The following is a 21,980-nucleotide window of genomic DNA, read 5'->3' as shown; positions in this document are numbered from 1 at the left end:
ATATTACATGTCCTGTGGTACGAAGTCCCTAATGCCTTGTTAACTGGGCCATCTGCAAAACTTACATCAAAGATGACGGTAAAAGAGGCTTGGCAGGCACGGGACCTCCGTTGAGGTTATGCTTCTTAGATTTTTTGGAGGGGGGGGTGTTTTGAAGACACCTACACTTCTCACACAGGCAGGGAGGTCTCTCCCGATCTCCCCATGTGGAACACAACAAACAGGCCGCTGGAGCTACGGCAGGCTCAACACTGTCACCCAAGCAGGGAGAACTCTCCTCACAGAGGCTGGCTGCCCGAGGCTCCTCCCAGCCTGGGGCAGCAAGACTCCCCAGCAGAGAGGGCGAGACCTCTCCAAGTCCCCCACCCGACAGCTACCTGTGTCCGCACAGTGCACTACTGACCTCGGGACCCCTCGCCAGAGCCTCACAGTACCTGCAGAGAGTCGTATCTCTCTCTCTCCCAGATGCAGTCTGGCTTTCCTTCCTTCCCCTGGGGATGAATCTGCAGAGCACAGCCCTCCCAAGGCAGGCCACATATCCTCTCTGCTCCCAGGCACGGCGAGGAACAACTGCACAGCAAGGACAAACCACTGCCGAACGAAGCTCTGTCAGGAAAAATAAAGCAAACAGTAGGCCAGCACATAAGGCAGCAGAGAAGGGTGGAAGCTCCTTCTGCAGCCTAGCAGATATCAGGTAGCACATTGTTGCCAAAAGTACAGCATCTTAGATGGCGGTTCTTTCCTGGCAGCACATTAGTCGTTAGATGCAGCATGTCAAACCAGCAGCATCTGGCTTCAAATTCCACAGTGTCTAAAAACATGGGGTACAAACTCTGTACTTATACTCAGTTTGTCTTTGATCTAAAGGGGCACTTCACAGGTCCTTTAGAAGTGCGCAAAATCCCCTTTGAACCCCATCCCTGGGTCCAGACATCAGTAGAGTTAAACAAGCCCTTTGTGCGAGGGCAGGACACAGCCTATACAAATATAAGTGTGCCCCACCTCCCACTCTCCAAGCCCAGGAAGACCACTTAGTATGCAGATGTAATCATGTTACACCTCCACCCTCCCTGTGTGATGGCGGTCTGGAAAGTATGCACAAAGCTCAGCTGTCACTCTACCCCCAGACGAGGATTGGAGTCAGGCTGCAAAGCGCGAGAGCCATAAGCACAGTGAAATGCCCACTTTCTACAAGTGGCATTTCTACAACAGTAATATAATTTTTTTTTTTTTTTTAAAACACCTATATGAATAAGCAAGATGTCTCACTACCATTTAAACATGCCTGCACTACTCCTCGTAGATCAGAGATTACCACTTAAGTACCTATAATGGAAGCACCAATTAAAAATTAGGAGCGGAGCTGCACTCACAGCAGTGAGAAATCAAATAGGCTGCTTGTCACTATCAAGGCATGCCACACAACGAAGGCACATGTTCTACCTTTTACCACCTGCACAGCACCGTGCCCATAGGGCTACCTAGGGCCTACCTTAGGGGTGACCTATATGTAGTAAAAGGAGAGTTCCAGGCTTAACAAGTAACTTTAAATGCCAAGTCAATGTGGTTGTAAACTGTGCACGCAGGCCTTGCAGTGGCAAGCCCGAGACCGGTTTAAAAGGCTACTTCTGTGGGTGGCACAAGCAGAACTGCAGGTCCACTTGAAGCATTTCATTTACATGCTCTGGGTCTATGTAATACCACTGTACAAAGGACTTATAGTTAAATTAAACGTACCAAGCAAGTGTAAGCCAATCACACCATGTTTATAAGAGAACACATGCACTTTAGCACTGATCAGCAGTGAGAAAATGCAGAGTCCTAAAGGAACAGAAAAGAGGGCCAGAAAAACAGGAGGAGGAAGGCAAAAGGTTTGGGGATGACCTCACAAAGAGGGCCAGATCCAACAATCCTCATATGCTAATCTTTCTCATAAATCTCAAAACAGGTGAATAGATCTTTCCTGTAAAATAGCAGAACTCAATGTGTGCTTTCCCTTATCCAGTCTCTCGAGGTGAAAGATCACTTAAGTTACATGGCATTCTGTATGTCACAGCAAGGAATACAAGCTAAATATTATCAAAATGTTGTACAAACTGAAATACATTATCCAGCAAGTACTATGCAAGCAGACTACAAACCTATGTCAATCTTTGTGCGACAAAAATCAGACTTGCTTCCAAATTAGTGTCACTTAATTTTAAACCGACATGTAGCAGTCCTTTCACTTCAGACCTGAAGAAGCAGCCTCAAGATACACTGCATTGGTAATTTCGAGAGATTCTTTTCATCCACTTATCATGGGGTATGCAAACATTTTAATCCAAGGACAGCAAAAGAGAATAATTTACCAAAACCACTCCTCCCCCTGCATGACCAGCGTCAGTTAAAATCCATAGAAATCCAACGCTGAACCATAAGCTACTATGTAGACTTAAGAACTCTTACGATCTATCCCACAGAAATGTGCAAACACCTAGAGTGAGCGCTACTCAACAGTTGCCAACAAATGTTCAATTTCAAACCTGGACATGCCATTGGAAGTAGAAAGGGGTGCACCAGCACCACGACTTTCTGTAAGCTAAAGTCTTCAATGGCAGGGTGTAAGTAAAGCTCATATTAGAAACGTCACAGCACAGAGTCTGTGTAGATATTCATGTTGGATCATCAAAGCCAAATAGGTGACTAGGATAGTAACATGGCCTTAGGCTATCTGCACTTAGATGCCTTTGGCACAATCCATTTTGTAGTTTCATTCAAAGGACTTCATGACATAAGGATTTATAGCCGAGCTCTGCTATGGATGCAGTCTTATTTGAAAGACAGCTCCCAATAAATCTCTATCTGCCTTTTGTCAGCTTTGCTTAGTATGAAATATGGTGCTCCTCAGGGCCTGGCTTTTGTCAACCTTATTTGCACTACTCAATGCTCTCTCAACCTCCAATGAGCCCCTAACTCCCATCCAGGCATGCAGTTTTTGCTCCTCTTTATCCAGCCTTACATTTTATTAGGCTGTAGACAACATTCTCCTACAACTGAAACCTTACAAATTAATGAAAGGCGTTTAGATCTGACTCCAGCCAACCAAAGCCTGCACAAGGCAGGTTATTTCAGCTGTGTTCTCCCTGTGATCTCTGCCCCTTGATTTTCACTCCAGCCCTGCGCCCCCTAAACTTGTGAACCACATTAGAGACTACACTGATTCAGAGCTCCATCTAATTTCACAAATAGATAGTGGTTAAACATGGTTTTTCCCACCCAAAAGCAGTTACAAGTCAAATTCCTTAAATTGCTCTCCCATACGGAATACACGTTATCACGCTTTTTGTGCAGTTTAAGCTTAAATGCTCCAACTTGGTCAACTTGGTGCCACGAATCCCTTGTAGATAACTGTACCGCGCTACTCTCAAAAACGGCCTATTCATACCTGGAGAGCACCAACAAGCAGACCTTGACTTTCCGTTCAACTGTCAACTTTCCTTTAGTAACCTCTTTACTTTAGAAGCTCTCAACATCTGCAAGTCATTTAGGGAAAACAATTCGTACTCCTGAAACAATCTAATATCTATAACAACTGCGATCAGAGTTAGTCACTTACAACACCAAGCGGCCACATTGACTTTAATAGTGCCATCAACAAAACCAAAGAAGCAAAATCGTAGCATAGCATAATAAGCTGGAACTTCATTTCTGGAAGGAAAAAAAAGTGGGAAGAGCAACATATTAATTTCAAGAGGCAGCGTGTACTGCTAGTATGTATGCTGTAAAAGAAAGTCAATTCTGGTTTCCCAATACTGCTACATTAATGACTGACATAATAAATGGACATAGGTGTCAAACTTAAGTCAATCATGGGGCAGCTTTTACTACAACAAAGCAATTGCATTTGACCCGACCTAAAACACACCCATGCACTACACCTACTCCACCTACTATTGTTCATTGAAACACGATAACTGAGGAATTCCTTTAAAGTGAATTTGCATTGATTAAAAACATTGTTATAATAAGCAGATTTGATATGATACGAGTCAACTCATATCGCCACAAGGACCCATCTGTCGACCTAGAAAAAGCACAATTTATAACTGCAACACAAGCTTTTGTTTCATTTGAATTTGTCGGACACTGACATGGGCAATTTATATGAGGAAAAAAAAAAAAACACTGCTGGAATTAATGACAAACTGAACATTTTCGGGAGGCCTGTTAGGAGGACAGGCTGAAGACAAACAAACCATAGAGCAGATGAGGATTACTTATTTTATTTCAGGTTTGATTAATTTTCTGTACAAAAACATGTAACTTGGACTGTTTTAAATTAAATATGTTCCTTTAAAATATCTAAAGAGGTTCAAATCTTGGTTTGGAGTTTTAAGCCTAAAGTGTATACGACACCCTGCTACATTCAATCATCATTTTAGCCTACTTTTCAATATATGATCGCCAGTCGTCAACATTACCTCCTGTTACCACCACTTGTGCAGCACTTTACAAAGACTTATAAACATATGGATCCATACTTGTTCAAATGCCATATCAAGCATGCCTTACATGTACATATTCAGGTCATCGTAGAGGAAAAATAAGGCATGGATAGAAGAGTATTTGTGCCTCCATCACCCCCCCACTCCCCAAAAAAAAAGTCATCCAAATGCTGAGTAATGGAACACACACAGTGGACTCCTTAATTCACATGAAGCACCTTCAAAACCAACACAGCTTACTTCTAGACGAACGGCCCAAATTAACGAACAAAGTGTGGGCCTCTGAATAATTAAGCTAATTTTTCAAACTGGGTAACCTGCCTCTATTTTCTGCACAAATATAAAGAATTCCCCAGCTTAGCTGCGTAGGAACCTGTTTTGTTACATATGTATAGCTCCAGATGGGTTTAAATTGTATTTAAAAAAAAGCTAGCGATCTATTTTAGGAGCAGCGCCATCTTTGACAAATGGATGATGCATTAACGCTTGCTGTTTCGACAAGGTCTGCATTCCAATCAAATGCAGCGTGAGAGACGATGATGGAAGGCCTGGTCGAGTGATTAAGAGGAGTCTGCTCATGTCAGATAGAAGGCAAAATAGAAGGCTATGTAACTCATCACTGGATTTTCAAGCATTACTCTAATGCAATAAATTAAATGACTCGAACTTGTAAAAACTACTTATGTACTAGAGATTTTTAAATAAATTGGTGCTAAAATGTCCTTTTATATGAAGTTCTTGGCAGAAAGTCCGCATATAAAGGCACAACCATCTCAATCACCTTTAAAGCCGTTTTACCAGAAAGCAAATCAAGCAGTACATTTCCACAAACAAACCCTTACCTGTAATAAAGTTTTACAGCTAAAAACAGAAGACAGGATGTGCTTATATGAGCAACAGAGAACACACACCAATACCCGCATTTCTCAAAATGATTCTTAGAACTGGAAGAAGAAACCATTAAAATATTTCATTTATTTACTGGCATGAACAAACAACTCACTATATATGGTCTAGGTCAGTGGGATTTGTATTGAAAATAAATCGCAAAATAAGTTATTTGTTCTTTAAAAGGCGATAAACCATACTTTTTTGAAGGTGCAACTGGATGACAGCAATATACAACCTGCAATAAGCACAAGCTTGATGATGAACTAGGACTTACTTATCAGCCTGTCAGATTACTGGAGATCAGGGGGTGGTGCTTTCTTATTTACTAGGCATTGGGTCTCACACAGAGAGCACCTGAAAAGGTTGTCAACAGACTACCCAACAGTGCTAGATGACAAACAAATGTTCGCTGTGTTTGTAAAAATAGCTGTAATAAAACTACCACCAAGTTGGATTTGAGCAGTCGTGGGCAATTTTCGATAAACAGCATCTATGGCACAGCAGATAAAATATAAGTAAAATCCCATATGTAAATCAAGAGACTAGAGGCAGGTGTGGATAAAATGAAGAGACATTTCAGGTCGTACCTAAAAATACAAGTAAAATTTTTTTTAAAAAAACCCGCAAGTCAAGTATGAATACACTTAATTACAAAAAAAAAAAATATATAGCACTAAGAGTAATCAGGATGAGCACTGAGGGTGTGGATTCCCAGCAGGTAAATCTTGATATTCGACGGTATCAACTTCCGAAAACATAAAATTAGTTTGCCCCTCCCCTACTTTCTGAATCCTTTCTCTGCGCACAGGCCCTCAAACCTATAAAAGTCTAGAGCCTGTAGCTGGCTTTGCTGATTTTGTTCACTCACTATAGCAATAGGTATCAACACCCACACCTCCTTTGCACCAGCGCCACCATCTCAGTAGCCACACTGAATACCTTGGTGCATTCTTGGTGGTAAAAAGAACAGGTGCTTTCAATGCATAGCTAAATTCACAAAGAACACACTGCTATTTTTTTTTTTTTTTAACTATTAAAAAAATATTAACATAAACAGGTCTACAGTTTTAATTTTAAGCACTGAAACGGATGCTGAAGTGGACGGGTTGTAGTTGGCAGGCTCTTTCCATCTAAAAACACATTATAAAGCTCAGAAATAAAGAAAAAGAAAACTACGTTCCACAGTATCTCCTGGCAAAAAAATCAAGGACTTTTTCATCACATAATTATTTGGATGTCTTGACATTTTGGTCATCAACAAACGTGCTTGGTCGTGCGTATACATTTAGTAAACCTAAACAAGGCTGGACTTCTCATCCCACATGAAGACCTGTTCAACAGTTTCAGCCCATCCTTTACAAATGGGCAACTCTGCGCACACAGACGCCGTTCTTCGATTGGTAGAAGGTAAGACACTTTATTTAGTTTCCTGATGAATTATGATGGCCATAGCATTTGGGATTGTATGGAACATATGTGTTTGTAAACATCAGAAACACAGTGTCCTGTCCATGGCAGCCTAGGCTAGTGAGTCTCTGGTGGGCGTCACTTTCCCAGACGCTGTTCACAGCCGGCATAGCGACGCAGGGCAGAGTGGAAGTCATCGTAGCTGATGCTTAGATGTGAAGGCATAGAACTGCAAGATAAAAAAAAATCACAGAATTATTAAACACCTTGCATTCCATTACCCATCTGTTGAAACGCAAATGAACAGTAACAATGCGGCCAGTTGTAACCAGCACTCATCCCCTGCAGATGCACATGCTAATTAAACCCACAGGGTTAGTCTCACCAAATCAAAGCAGATCTTTTTAGGGGAGGTGTGGGAGAGGAGACCAATGTCCCATTCTAACCAACAAGACGGGTGCATCCAGCAGCAAGTCCCTCCTACGATCAGAAAAATCTGAAGAAGAGATGAAAGAGCAAATTATTTGAACAGTGAATCCTACAGGAAACCGACGCCCTGACGGTATATACGTCAAAAGAACCCAGCAGAAAAGAAGTCACTCCTGAGCCAACAGGAGTTCAGCACTTCTGAGTGTGTGGAGGTAGGACAACTTCTAAAGTCTTAGGGCAGCTTACTGAAACGTTCATCTACTGCACAGTATGAATACACTTCAGAAAGCGCACTGGACAGCTGTTCCACTTCTTGTAAGTTATGTCTGTGGCCAAGGTAAGACTGATATGTTTAATAATCAACGTGGTTAATACACGTGACTTGCTTCCACAGTCTTGGGAGTTAAACTCTTGTGACGTGGTACCATTAGGAGCCTATCCCTTGGTACCCATGTTACTGAACTTTGAAAAGGGAAATGCTAAGTTGGCAGGGTCGCTCCGAGCCACTTTTCTAACGGAGGCAAAGTCAGGCAGCAGAGCCATTAAATGTGCAAATTATAGGCTTCAACCTTCATGCAATTATTATTACAAAACTTTATTTTCAATTTCAGATTTTTATGACAAAGACAAGCTTCTTGCTTTCTAAAAAGGACGCCAATGGTTAGTTCTGAAGACGTTTGCACCGTGCAATATAAATCTGTGACAGTAACTCATTCTTGGATAGATTAGGACCTGAAAAGGCCAAATGTGGAATGAAATCAACGTTATGAAAAACAGGGAGCGGTTCAGTTTCGAACTGGTATGTGACACCGAATATAAATCTGCTCATGTGTGACTGGTTTTAAAACTTTTATATATTGTGACCTATTAAGATTTAATTCACAAATCCCCATCTACCGCCGCCAGTGATTCTACCGATAGCCCGTGTATTGAATTGTTGATGAACTTTTTTTATTTAGCCAAATGTAACATGAGGCAAGAAAGAACCTTTGAGTACTGATAACAAAGCACCATCTCGGGACTCCACAGAACAAGCAATCCCCCGGATATCAAGTTCTGTGATTTTCCGTTAAGTCTTTTCAACCAGCTACAGGCAGGATCCTACAAACTGTTGCGAGGTAATGCATTTAAACAGTCGTTTTGGAAAGTTTATTTGCCCTATTCCATTATAACTGATTTTGTGTGCAATCTGTCAAACTCAAGCTTTTTTCTCTCGGATGCTTGCTTAAAGTAATGGCGTGTGATGAAGGCAAACAATTACTCTAATAAATATTTGCCTTTAACCGGGACTACTTTTTAAAAGCTACAACAACATAAAAACCGGTTTTTACGGAGCACTTCTATTTGAACTTATCCTGTCTTTAGGCGTTGAAAAACAGAGAGAAAGAGTAACAGAAAACTGGAGACAGGGATAATGAGGACAAGCATGCTCGGAGAGACAAAAAAAATGCACTGGCAGCGAGAGAGAGAATGAGAGACATACGAGAAAGGAACCTGAAGATAGAGACTTCGAAATACGAGTGCAAGAAAGAGCAAGACAGTAAAAGAGAAACCAAGTGTGTCTTCAAGACAGCAAACACCCGAGCCAGAAAAAGATTACCTACAAGAGAGATCCTGAGCGAGAGAGCGAGAGACATCCAGACAGACAGGAGATGATTGAAGTAATTAGCAATGATATTTCCAGGGAACACAGACGGCGAGTGGCGTGTGCTGTACCGTAAGACTACATGTACAACTGCTACCAAGATCTGCCCATTCAATCCAATGACAGACCCAATGAGGTCTTGTGAACCATGTTGCAACAAGCAATAGACGAAACTATCCAATGGGAATTGGTGTCATATTGAGAGATATACCAATAGAGCGCAAGGTATGGCGCTATGTAGATAACAGCCCTTATACATAGGAATACAACGGGTTTGGTCAAGTACATAGGTAAAAGGACCAAAACAGTGCTTAAAATCACTTTAAAAGATTGAGAACGTTTCCTGCTCAATATAAAAGTTTTTTCATAAGAAAGTCAGGCTATATTATTACACAGTTCCAAGAACACTGCACTGTTTCAAAGCAGTGAAAGATGGATACCATTGAACAGTCTGTAGTCAAATAACACAATTTCAGTCTTCAAAGCAAGATGCTTTACATTGGTAATAAAAGCAGAATTTTTGTGTCACAAAATATAAATTGTCAAGTGCAACTATGGAGACACTGAAGAGCGGGACAAAGAAACTTTCTACCCAAAAGATCGGGCAGTTACAGTAGCACCTCAGCTGCCTCTAGGCTAACGCTAACATCCAAGTGGGTTGTTTTAAAATAAATTGTACAGAATTTGCAGCAGAGAAAAACAGCCTTTCCACGAAACACTTAAAATACCAGAGGTAAATTTTTGTAACTGGCTAACAGTATTTCATGTTATGCACACATCTGCACCACACGCAGGTTACATTTCTTTTAAACGATCTTCCAGAGAACCATGTTGCTAGAGATCTTAGTGGTCTGCATGAGTGCTGGCCCTGATCTTGGACAGATCAGTGGAAGACGATAAATTTGCAAATCCTTAGGGCTGCGATAGGGCGGAAGAAGAGCAAATGTGCAATGAAAACAGTAGAAAAATGAGGCAGTGTGGAGGACTTTGGGGCATTTAAGGAAATAACTAGACTGCAAAAAGTAAGAGTTATGAAATATAAACATCTTGGATGTGTAATGGACATTGTTTCGTGGTAGGAGACACCTAATGAAAATTAAAAAAAAAAAACGAAATAGAGTGATATATATACACACACACACACACACACACACACACACACACACACACACACACACACACACACACACACACAAAAGGTTCAATCACATTTGGACCAAACCTTGGCAAGCCACTACATAAAAGGAGCTAATGAGATTATCTGCTAGTTCAGGGGAAGTTGGAGAAAGAGAGGTTTTACAAATACCAAGAACAATTTAGTATATCATAATACTATATTTTATTCCACAGAAAGAACGGATCCCTTGTTTACTGGTGGTGCCAAATAGGGAAACTAATCACAGAAGTAAACAAGTCTGAACAAAAAAACATCCAAGTGGCATTTTTCTAAATAATACACACCTGCCCAATCTTACCACTAAGTATTATTTTGTCAGACTCCACTGTATCCGGGTCAAAGTGGGAACTGGCCAAAACTTCAGAATGTAAAGCCATAATATCAAGAAATCGTTCTCTGTATTATTGGAGCCAAGGTCTCATACATGGGTATCTCCCCTGACAACGTCACCTCTCCTTCGATTCTAGCAAAATAGCTGACATGAGTGCGGTTGGCAAGCTGCAAAGATAACAACTGGAACTTAACCAGGAATGAGGACTAGGCACTGGTAAAATGAAGAAGCCCACGTTTTAATATCACTACAATTAAGCAACATCCCCTTCCTGATAGCTAAACAAACAGATCACGAATAATGAAGCATTATATATGGAGAATGTTTTAGCCAATAATAGCCAGAACTGCTGTAAGCCCCAGTACACTTGGTTTCATTTGCTGTCTGGACCACTGCATCCATAACTTATTTAATACAGACTAAATCGGCCCTATACCCACATGAGGACATAGGGAAAAAAAAAAAAAAAAAAAAAAAAACGCAAGCACGCAGTGGGCGTTATTGAGGGCCACAACCTTTTGCTCGGTGCAAACTCGTATAGGTATATGCTTTTAAAGGCTGTGGCCAAAGAAAAACATTTTGATTGTCCATTTTCACCCCGGAGAACAATTCACACAAAACCTTACAAAAAAATAAATGTCGTCTTGTGCTTGAGGTTCAAAAGTATACAACATATTTTGTCAAAGTGGGTAAGAAATCCTTCGATGAGCACAAATATTGAAATCTTGTGGGAAATACAAGAGGAAAATCCAAAAAATGAAAAACCTCTGTTGTAGACAATGTCTAGTTGGTAACGCAGAGAAGGGTACTGGACAAAGAATGTTTCTAAATGCCATGCTCTGTCTTCAGCATGCACAGGGTGCAGGGGTACTAGACTCAGCAGGCACCCCACGCATAAATGTTTCAGTAACAGTATTTGTGAGAAAATGCACTGAGATATACAGGGGTGAAAATGGGGAATTTTGGCGCATTTTCCCTTCGCTTGGTCCACCATTTATGCTCGAATCCCCCAGGCGCAGGATTAACAGTGCAGACTGCCTGAAAGTAGACAAAGCCTCAATATTTAATATAGTTATGGGAGAAGAGATGCATTTAAACGTAAGTAAATATTCTATGCGATTGAAATTATAGCAGGGATAATTTGTGATATTTTACAAACATCCTAACCCCAAAATTGAAGATTATGTACAATAATCTGTAGCAGGATTAGAGGGCACAGGAGTATGCCAGAAGAGTTAAAACATTTTAACTTCATCTGGAGTAGCCCTAAAGCCTTTGTGAATCAGGTTTGATGAGGTCTGAATCACCACTGAGTAGGTCCAAGATGTCTTCATGGACTCAACACATTAAGTTATCATACCGTAATAAAATACGACAGCTTAAGGGCAATATTTGCCACTAACCTCAGTGCCTTTGTACTCGGTAACAGGAACCTTAATCTCCAAACATCACTATACTTTTATCAACTTAAACTTTAACCGTTTTTGATGTAATCAAGTGAAATTTGAGCCGGACGTGCAATTCTACAAAAATAACAGCTACTACACTTCAGATACCATTAAATTTGAAGAAAGCAAAAATAGCAATAAATCCTACTTTATTCGGAAGAATGTCAGCTAGTAAATAAAATTATGTTTCTGTATACCAATGAAGAAAGCGTTCCTTTGGCTTGTATAAAAATTCACTACTCTTTGCAGATAACTGACTTGTGTTTTCTTCAAACTTAGACTTCTTCAGGCACTAACTGAGAAACTTACAACTAGTCATTGTAATAACTTTCATAAACTACATGTCATTGTCACATTGAAGCATAAAGTAGATGTCTAATAGTATAGTCCCATATTCCGCTTTGCCAAACTGCATAAGGCCACATTACTGCAGAGGTGTGGGTAAATAAATGGAAAATCATGATGGAGGCTGGGTTACTGTGCTGGGATGTAACCTGAAAGTTTGACAACCATGCTACAGACAGACACTAAATGTACCTAGCAAAACACTTGAAATGTGCTATAAGCAAAATGTATCACATTCTACACAAATGAGTAACAAACTGGATGTAAACCCATTGCCAACTAAAGAAGTTTTAACGTTCCTGCATTAACAGAGCTCAGCAGGGTAAGTGGTGTCTCCTCAGCACCCGATAATAAAGAGAGCATGTGTTTTCTATTAAGATGACGGCATCCATCAAAGCACTGCAGTGTCATCAAAAGCATATAGGGTTTTCATATGTTGATCTTCTCAGCCTCCTCCCCAGTAAGTAGGCACTTATATTTTCCGAGTTTTTCCTCTGGAGAAAGATGATTGACGTGCAATAAAACAAGTTCCCCATGGGACCTTTTTGTATTTTACACTGGAGCTAAACTGCATTTTTCTGGGATCCATATCAGACAGTAGAAACGAACATTTGGAAGATACCAAGTTTGTTAGTAGGCGAGACCTTGTGTTTTTACCATTAAACATTACTTTGTCATTATCTATCCCAGTCCAAATATTTTGATTCTATAATGAAGACTCATCAGTTCCTCTATCTTGCCACATGGTTCAAAACTGGTAGCTTTCCATTCACCCATAAATTGTCAAGTTGTAAGCCCATGAGTCAGTCTCTTGTGAGCGCTATTCTGCATCACAACAGAGCTACACTGTTCTTTTAAAGACAAATAAAACTAGGATAAAATATTTCCATTCTAGAACAATTCCAATAATAATTTTTGGAACCAGTCTCCTGGATAAGGTGCAAGCGAATCTGAAAAAGGTTTTCCAATCGGGCCTTTTTAGATGGGACGGGCGAGGCAGGGGCTGCTCGTCAGGCCGTCCAACCTTCCAAGGCTCCCAGCGAGGCTCTTTCAGTAGGGGCCAGGACTATGCCAGAGGAGGGGGCCTTCTTTCCCTCCCGCTCCCATTTAATTCGTCGGCGTGGCCAACGAGGAGGTTCAAGCTCCAACACCCAGTCAAGCTTGTCTGCAGGTGAGAATTCAAGATTGTTCTTTCATTCAGCTGGGGGGGGGGGGGGGGGGGGGTCGTGAACAGTTTTTCCTCCACAATTGGTCTCGCGTGACCAAGATGCATGGGTGTTGCAGACTGTCCAGGGTTTTCGCCTGGAGTTCTATCAGACTCCTCAGCAGGAGAGTATTCCTCCTCTTCCTCCTCTCCATTTTTCCCTACAAGACGCCAGCGTTATCGATTCAGGATTTGCTCCAGAAGACAGCGATTGCCTTATGCGAACCCCATCCTTCAGGGTTCTGCAGCAAAAAATTTCTAGTACAGAAAAGGGGAGGAGGTCATTGTTTGGTCTTAAACCTTCGAGAATTCAACGCTTTCATTGTCTACCGGCATTTCAAAATGGAGGGTCTTCATCTTTTACCAGACCTCCTTCAGTCTGGAGACTGGCTGATGCGTCTGGACCTCAAAGACGCATATTTGACGATTCCCATTTGGCATCCTCACAGGCGTTTCCTCCAGTTCAGGTGGTGGGACACTTTGATGGAGTATTCGGTCCTTCCCTTCAGGCTCTCCTCGGAGCCTTGGTGTTTTACCAAATGGATCAAGCCGGTAGTGGCATTTCTGAGGGAGAAAGGGATTCGCTTGATCGTATATCTCGACGATATTCTGATCATGGCACAATCCCAGGAGTTGCTCAAGCAGCACGGGTTCACAACCATAGTCCTTCTTCAGGACCTGGGTTTTGTCAAACGACAAGAAGTCTATCCTGATGCCTTCCAAGACTGTAGAACTCTTAGGTTTTCTGATAGATTCCGACAGATCCCTTTTGGTCCTTCCCAAGTCCAAGCTTCAGGCCATCAAAAAGGAGCTTCAGGTGGCCTTAGCCAAACCCTCATTGTCCCTGAGGAAAATCACTCAGATTGTGGGGCTTCTGGCCTCCTAAATCCAAGTGATTTTTCCAGGACCCCTCCATTACAGAGCGTTAGAGATTCAAAATCCGTCAACTTCAGAGAGGCATGACCTATTCGGATTTGGTTCCTCTGACGGAGGAGGTTCGGTCGGAGCTCTTCTGGTGGTTGACCCAGGTCGACGCATGGAATGGCAGAGCCATTTTCAGCTCCTAGCCTGAGACGCCTCTGTGTCCTTAACAGAATTGAAAATTCTTGCCGCGATTGCTAGCAAATTTTTCATCCCTCACTTGGTGAAGCAAGAGGGAATTTTCCTTTGGATGGCACCACGCCTTGATACAGTGTTAACAGGTCAATGGTGCTAAGATGAAAACCATCTCATGCAATTGTGGATTTAGAACGCAACTTTTTCTTACAGCTCTTTCAAGCCATTGAATGTGTTCCACTAGTGCTGCATTGAATATATAGATTAGTAATGTGTGTGGGTGTTTGCTCTAAAGCAACAACAAGTGCTGGATTACTCACGGACCACGTTCCTCTATTTTTGTGGGCCGGAACATATAGAGCACTTGTTCTCTGACCTCTACTGTTCAGATTGCAGGTCAGCTCTGATATCTATCTTAATAATCAAATCTGGAAAGTGCTTCTTTTTCCAGTAAAGGTGCTGCTGTTTGCAGGAAAGACACGTAGGTGGGTTCAACCACAGAAAACACCCCCATTAATCTTAGTTAAAATTATTTCTAACCCTTAGAGACCCTTTTTTTTTTTTTTTTAAATCATCCAGTATTTTCTGCACCATTCTTTACCATAAACATTCTTTGGTATAGTATGTGTTGCTTTCATTCTAAAGCTGGCTATGTCCATGTAATCAGGTTTTCCTTTAAGAAGTTGTTAATCCAAATTACTTTTTTCCTTGAACTTGTTTATTGATTTCGAATGGACTCTGATCCTGAATCCTCACTTCCAAAGAACTTTTGCAGGGTAAAATCTAGATCAGCTAAACTACCAAAACTGTGACCCCAGGATGTCCTGGCTCACATTGGTGAGGAAAGACCTGAGCTTGCTGCATCACTTTTTTGATATTTCGATTGGGTTATCCTTACTTGGACCTGAGCCATTGCTTTACAACTCACAATATCTCACTTTATTGAAATAACTTAATCTTCTGCCAAAGGTATTTTGTTTGAATTTAAGGCAAGTTGTAAAGTTCCAAAATAAGCGATGAAGGTACAGGGACTCATATATTAAAGTAAATGGTTCTAGAAGAGGCAGTTTGTTTTGGTGTAGTTGGTCTAAATGATAGGTAATTCAACTCTAAAGCAAAAATGAGAAGCCTCTGAAAAGTGTAATTTATGGCTTGGGTGCTATGTGACGAGGATTCAACTTTGCTCTACATGATCAAAATCTTTTATTTTCAAAGATCCCTTGATGAATAGTAGTCTTCCATGTATAAAATGATGCACATATTTGCAAAACATAGGTCCTGAGACTGATTTTACGACCATTATAAGTTCATCAAAAAATTAAATAAAACTAAATTAGCAATTTTGGAAACACTGAAATTCCAAAACATAAGGAAATCAATTCAAGAACCACCTGACAAGGATTACTAAAGTACTCACATGATTTCAGACAATCTGATGTGCCACGGTAAGAACCCCAATGTGCTGTCCACAGAACCAAACTTCAATATTAAATCAGGGTCAGGAAAACCTTTACTACCTACAAAGAAAACAAAAACAGAAGTTATAAAAAATATATAGATTTACAGGGGAAAACAACTGTAAAGAAGCTTTTCATATTTGATTCAGTAAAAAAAGATGTCACATGGATGTTTAGTGTAGAGACAATAAGAGGTCACAAGAAGGCATTTTGGTACGGTCAATCACCAATCACAATTTTCCATAAACATTAACCATTTGTACAGAGACGTACAGGGGAAATATTGCATATTTCACAAATTGGACAAACACACACCATCACCAAAATCATAAACCAGAGCTTCAATAAGCTAAGTTTTTAGAACGTGACCTGAACAGCTGCTTATAAATTATATTTCTCACAGATGCATTAGCTATGAAGTCCTAATTACTGCTACATGATGTGGCTTCTAAGGACCGATTACTTCCAAGCATCTGTGACCATCAAGATGGAGAAAATCTTGGTGACAAAACATGACTGTTTCCTCTGTGTACACTAAAGTGAACAGCTCATCACAGGGAAAGTCACAGCGACTATGCATAGAAAGAGGCCACTAACCAACAGCCTAACTAAGTTAGCAAACATTCTACTAGCCTATATGTATCTATCCATCGACGCAGTCACCAACCCACAATCATCAAAATACACGCAGGAAACCCCATGACTCTCGATCTCCATGCCCTATAAGCACTCCTGTGCAGGTTTAGACTAGCCTAAATATAATTTATTTGGTTTCATTTTAAATGTATTTGCGTGGCCGCATCAACATTTCAATCAGAAACATTTTATATACCATTAACGAGGATGGAGTGAAACACAATTTAGACAACCTAACTGTAGTTGTATGGGTAATCTGCACCAGTTTGTGGTAGAGATTGGCAAAGGCGCTCATTTAACTGTGGCTATGACAGACATTTAACCAAATGCAAACTACTGGACAACCCAGGGTCGAAATGCACATATTTACAAGATTATGGCGTAATTACATTGTTCTTTTGAGTTAGAATAGTTTCACTCTTCAGTACATACATGTAACTGGGAGGTTAAGGCTGATGGATCATAGGTTTTGGGAGAGTTTGCCTTTGGGTGGCACCACGCCTCGATGCAGTGTAACAGATCAATGGTGCTAAGATGAAAAACCTGCACATGCATTTTTCGGTTTAGAACGCACCTTTTTCTTACAGCTCTTTCAAGCCAGTGGAAGTTTTCCACTAGTGCTGCAATGAGTATGTAGATTAGTAAGGTGCGTGGGCTTTAGCTCTAAACCAGCAACAAGTGCTGGTTTACTCACGGACCACGTTCCTCTATTCTTGCAGCCCGGCACAGACAGCGCTTGTTCTCTGAGCTCAACTGTTCAGATTGCAGGTCAGCTCTGATCTCCATCTTCTCAAGCATCGAATCTGGAAAGTGCCTTTTTATCCAGTAAAGGTGTTGCTGCTTGCAGTAAAGACATGTAGGTAGGTTTAACCACAGAAAATACCCCAGTAAATCTTAGCTAAAATTCTTTCTAAACATAGAGACCCTTTTTTAAAATCATTCCTTATTATAAAAGTAGCAGGAATTTGTACGCATTTCTTGGTAGTGAGTCAGCTGGCTTGGTGATGGTATACAGAGGCGGGATTGTTCTTCAGTAAGCGTTCAGACAGCTAAGCTTATGGTCTTCTCGAGTTGAATGAAGGGCGCAGCGAATGCCGACTTTAGGTCCACTGGAATAGCATAGTCAGTTAAATACTAACAAGGTGATTTGTGTTTTTGCCTGTATTAAACGCTATCCTAGTTTATATATTCAGAAATTTGGAGCTGTGCTGTGGAAGAGGTGTGTGTAGGTAAGAAAGGCATCCATTTTCATAAAAGGGCTGAAAACAACTATGGAGATTTATCGCTGTGAAGGTGAATTTCAGCGAGTCCAAGTGAAAACTGACAGTGTATGAGATTTGTTCTCTTGAGGCGAGAATAAACACAATTAGCTCCAGAGAAGTTCAGCACAAGTTTGGGTAACACCACTACATGAACCCATTAAGACAGATTGCAATGCATGACTACAGGAGGGGCGAAAAGTAGCTTTGGATGTCATAAGGTAAAAGAGGAAACTGAATGAAGATAATATTAACAAGGGAAGAGATGTAGAGTTAGAAAAGGAAGGGCTGAGAACAATACGCTGTTTAAAAACATTTGGTGGAGAGTTAGGTGTTGATGTCTGGTCAGTGAATCATTCAATCCCTCCCTACCCACTGAAAGTTTCCTGACCAACTTGTTTGTAGCATTTTGGCCTGAGACAGGCTTCTATGGCACCCTCATCTAATCTAATGCCCCCTAACCCAAGCAGAGATGCCTTCACCAACAATCTCAGGAAGCCCGCAGACACTCTCACGTCTGCCGATCCAAATGAAACAAACATTTACAATGCAATAGGTCTCACATTTGCTCCAGTTAGAGCTATTGGCATTGTAAATTCCTAACTGGACTTTTCTTGCCAAATAAATTTAAAATGAAAAGTAAAACATTAGTTGACAAAAATCGAACCGATTCAACATGCCATGGCCGACATGAGCACGAATGAGAGACACAAAAGGAAAAAGAAGTTCGCTCAGAATCAAATGTATTGGCAATCGTGCAACTATCCATGTAAAAGGGTCAGTCTGCAAGGAGGTAAAACCTTCCCCAAGGAAGGACAAACGTATAATATTTACCAATGATAAAGGATTTTTAAAAGGCAAGCCCACAAACGAGTAAAAGTGATTGGCGTGAGATGGGGGTGGTTAAAAGCACACGTCAAAGCGCTTGAGTGCTCATTCTAAAAAATGGAGAAAGACTTCAGCAACAAGGGGACAGAAAAGGACAGACTGAGAAAGGAGCAGAAAGAAGTGGACACAGAAAGGGAAGACTAGCTGTAGAGAGAGAGGAAAAGAGCAACAAAAGGGACACTGGGAAAACAGGTGAGGTGCAGCAGAGAAAGAAAAGTAACTGTATAAGCAGGGAAAGGGGTGGAGAAAGGCTGGAGGGGAGAGCCAGAAGGAAAAGGTATAGGAGAAAAAAGATGGAGAACTATTGGTAGTGAAAATTCAGTATGAGAGAGGAGAACGACAGAGCCAAGGGAGGCGAGCAGGAGTGGTGGGGAGGATAAGAAAACAGAGTTGGTTCAGTCTAAGGTCTCCAAATCAGGTACTCCATCTACCTGGGATTTAAGAGCATGTTACAAGTCTCTACTCGATACATAACATTCAACACTTCTCCAAAATGTAAGTATCTTGAGAGATGCCTTTCACATGCAGTGCATGAGTGCCTGCCCACGTTACAAACAGTGCAATCTCTCCTGTCTGTCTACACTATGCACAAGGTAAAAACATCAGTCTCTTATATACGCCAATCGAAAGCACTCAGTTGGCACAGTGCACTATCTTCTCCTAGTGTGCCTGTCTAAGCCCATGCCGCAACTTGTGCACTGCCGCCTTCGGTGCATTATATCTGCAGATGACAGCTCTGTGCACATAGTGCAGTGTCTCCTCCCTGTGTGCCTGTCTGTCTAAGACCATGGTGTAACCTGTGCACTGCCTCCTTCGGTCCATTTTACCTGCCAATATTAACATAGTTCACATGGTGCAGTGTTTTCTCCCTGTGTGCCTGTCCACACTAAGCAACACGATGCAAGCTGTACAGCCCATGCTGCTTTTCATTGCACCTGTCCATGTTAAGGGCACGTGCAAACAGTGAAATGCCTCCTCTGTTTCTGCATGTCTGCCTGTAATAAGCACACAATACAAGCAGTGAAGAGCTTGTGGTCAGTGCTTTTCCACCTCCGTGTCTTCCCAGTGTTTACAGTCTGTCTGACTACACTAAGCACCATACAATAGTCCAGTGTCTCTGCCTGTGATGTGGCATCCCACACTAAACACACTGTACAAACAGGCAGCATTTCCCCCTCGTGCTGACTTGCAACACTAACCATGAGACAGAGCGCTATTTACAATCTGCTTTACTATACTAAGAACTAGAAACATATGCAGTGTTTACCGTTTAAGCTGGATGAATAACTTATTGAAACATACAAAAAGCACAATGTTTACAGTCTGGCAACTCTAAGAGGTACACAAAAGAAAAAAAATGGAAATTAAAACAGTTGATATAAGCAAGCTGATTCAAAGCGCCACGTCCGCCACAAGCGTGTTTGCGAAGGGGACACACAAAGGGAAAAAGAAGAAGTTTGCTCGCAGTCACACACATCGTCAAACATGAAACCCATGTAACAGGGTCAATCTTCAATGCGGTAACCAAACCGCCCCAAGAAGGGACAAACGTAAAGCATTTACCAACGATAAAGGATTTTTGAAAGGCAAGCTCATGAACGAGTGATAGTGATGGGAGTGAGGTGAGCATGGTTAAAAGCCCACATAGATACCAGGACGTTGGAAAACCAGCGCTTGCGCGCAGCTATGCTCGACCTAAAAAAGGTAAAAAGACACCAAATGCGGGTGCCTATTTGCCACCTCTCAGAGGCACACAATTGACCTCTGTTCTCGCTCCCTTCATCTACTCCCACAGTAATCAGCACACATATCCAATACAAGTTGACTTTTATTGCACCAGCATCATCACTACCACAAGCACACCTTCACATTTATTAAGCATATAGCACTTCTCCAACTTCTCCATACTCAACTCACCAGAATATCTCCCAGCCCTTGATGGTCTTGCTGTATTGCTGCCCTAACACTGGTTTGCCAGAAAGCAAGTGTAAAAAAATAAAAAATAAAAAAATAGCACAACATAGGGCTGGAACGACATTCATCTGCCCCCTCCCCTCTGACTTGTAAACCAGTGCAGCTGTACTTAGACAGTGATAAAGGTAGACAACAGTTAACTGAATCACTGGAGTAAATAACATCCTTCACATGTTTCCACCAGTATGAGAGCCCAGTCAGTATGATGCTGCCACTCAGCAAGCACAAATATAGGACAGCGACGGCCCTAAACACCACTAAATGACTGCTACAGATTACATACCCACAAATCTCCTCTAGCTCCCCACCCACCTTCCAGGAGGGGAGTTTTGTCCGAGGCCTTCTCTATAAAGAGGAGCTACTACTATGGTCATTCAAAGAGGTACTATGAGCAATGCAGGAATTATCGTCCAAAAACGAAAACTTCTGCTTAAAAATCGAAATGCTGATAGGAATTAGAATTTAGCACTGGATGAATTTAGTGGCCACTCCCGACCTTGCATTTACTTACCAGACCCTCAAAGAAGGTATCTTACTGCAAAGCTCAACTCGTAAGCCTGCTCTCTATCAACCCAATCCAAATAACCACAGATCTCATAGGCCCGAAAACAAAATATATTCTCAGTTTGCTTTGGTACACTTGGCACAGGTCTAGGACCAACCTCTATGATAACACTGCAGCCAAATAGAATACACACTAGAATAAAATGCGTATTGGAATCTTGTAGAGCTTCCAGTAAGACCTGCTCTTACGAAAGCGTGTCTTGCCAAATATGCTAAATCAATCACAACTCCCCGACCTACATTACAAACAGAAATAGGCACAAGCTAGTGTACTGAATGCAAAAATCAAACATTTCGACAATCATCCTCTCTAGGTTTGCACAGAAAATCTCAAACTCCACCAGGCACACACTACATTGCTTCAAAATCGTACCTACGTTAGGAATAGGAAATGTGTCACTAAACTTCCAAAGAAGTGCACAGGCTGCTAGGAATGTTGCAGCGTCATATCCCAGAGTTTGGCTCTAAAAGAATAAAACGCCTGTGCGTTCAAATCGCCTACACATGCATGGTGCCCACTTTGCAAGCTAATAACAGGAAGATAAATAGACACAAGTGCACCTGTACATATGAAAGGGGCCAGTAGAAACTACAACAGAACCAAGGTAATGAATTACAAGTATATCAAACCACAGTGGTTTGCATGGTTAGTAATCTGCTGCCCTACAGTAAGCCTTCAGTCTCCCACAACCTCAATGCGGCAAGCTGAGCAGAATGCTATCACTGCAAGTTCTCTCTTACCAACGAACAGAGTAAGTCAAGCATAGAGCACATCAAAATGT

At 41.5% G+C, this 21,980-nt stretch overlaps 1 protein-coding gene across 1 annotated transcript in view; it reads right to left on the bottom strand.

The window, feature by feature from the left end:
- Positions 1-4,249: 4,249 nt before the first annotated feature.
- NUS1 (NUS1 dehydrodolichyl diphosphate synthase subunit) overlaps positions 4,250-21,980 on the bottom strand; it is a 69,375-nt gene continuing 51,644 nt past the window's right edge. The window contains exons 4-5 of the mRNA XM_069235370.1: positions 15,838-15,937; positions 4,250-7,014 (exon numbers count right to left, since the gene is read on the bottom strand). Coding sequence (XP_069091471.1) covers positions 6,924-7,014; positions 15,838-15,937 — 191 coding nt within the window. The 3' untranslated portion in view covers positions 4,250-6,923. The remainder of the gene's footprint in view (positions 7,015-15,837; positions 15,938-21,980) is intronic.

This window comes from Pleurodeles waltl, chromosome 5 (assembly GCF_031143425.1).
Source record: "Pleurodeles waltl isolate 20211129_DDA chromosome 5, aPleWal1.hap1.20221129, whole genome shotgun sequence".
Taxonomy (NCBI): domain Eukaryota; kingdom Metazoa; phylum Chordata; class Amphibia; order Caudata; family Salamandridae; genus Pleurodeles; species Pleurodeles waltl.
Note: the sequence above shows the minus strand (reverse complement) of the source record. Positions and strands in the feature narration are given on the sequence as shown.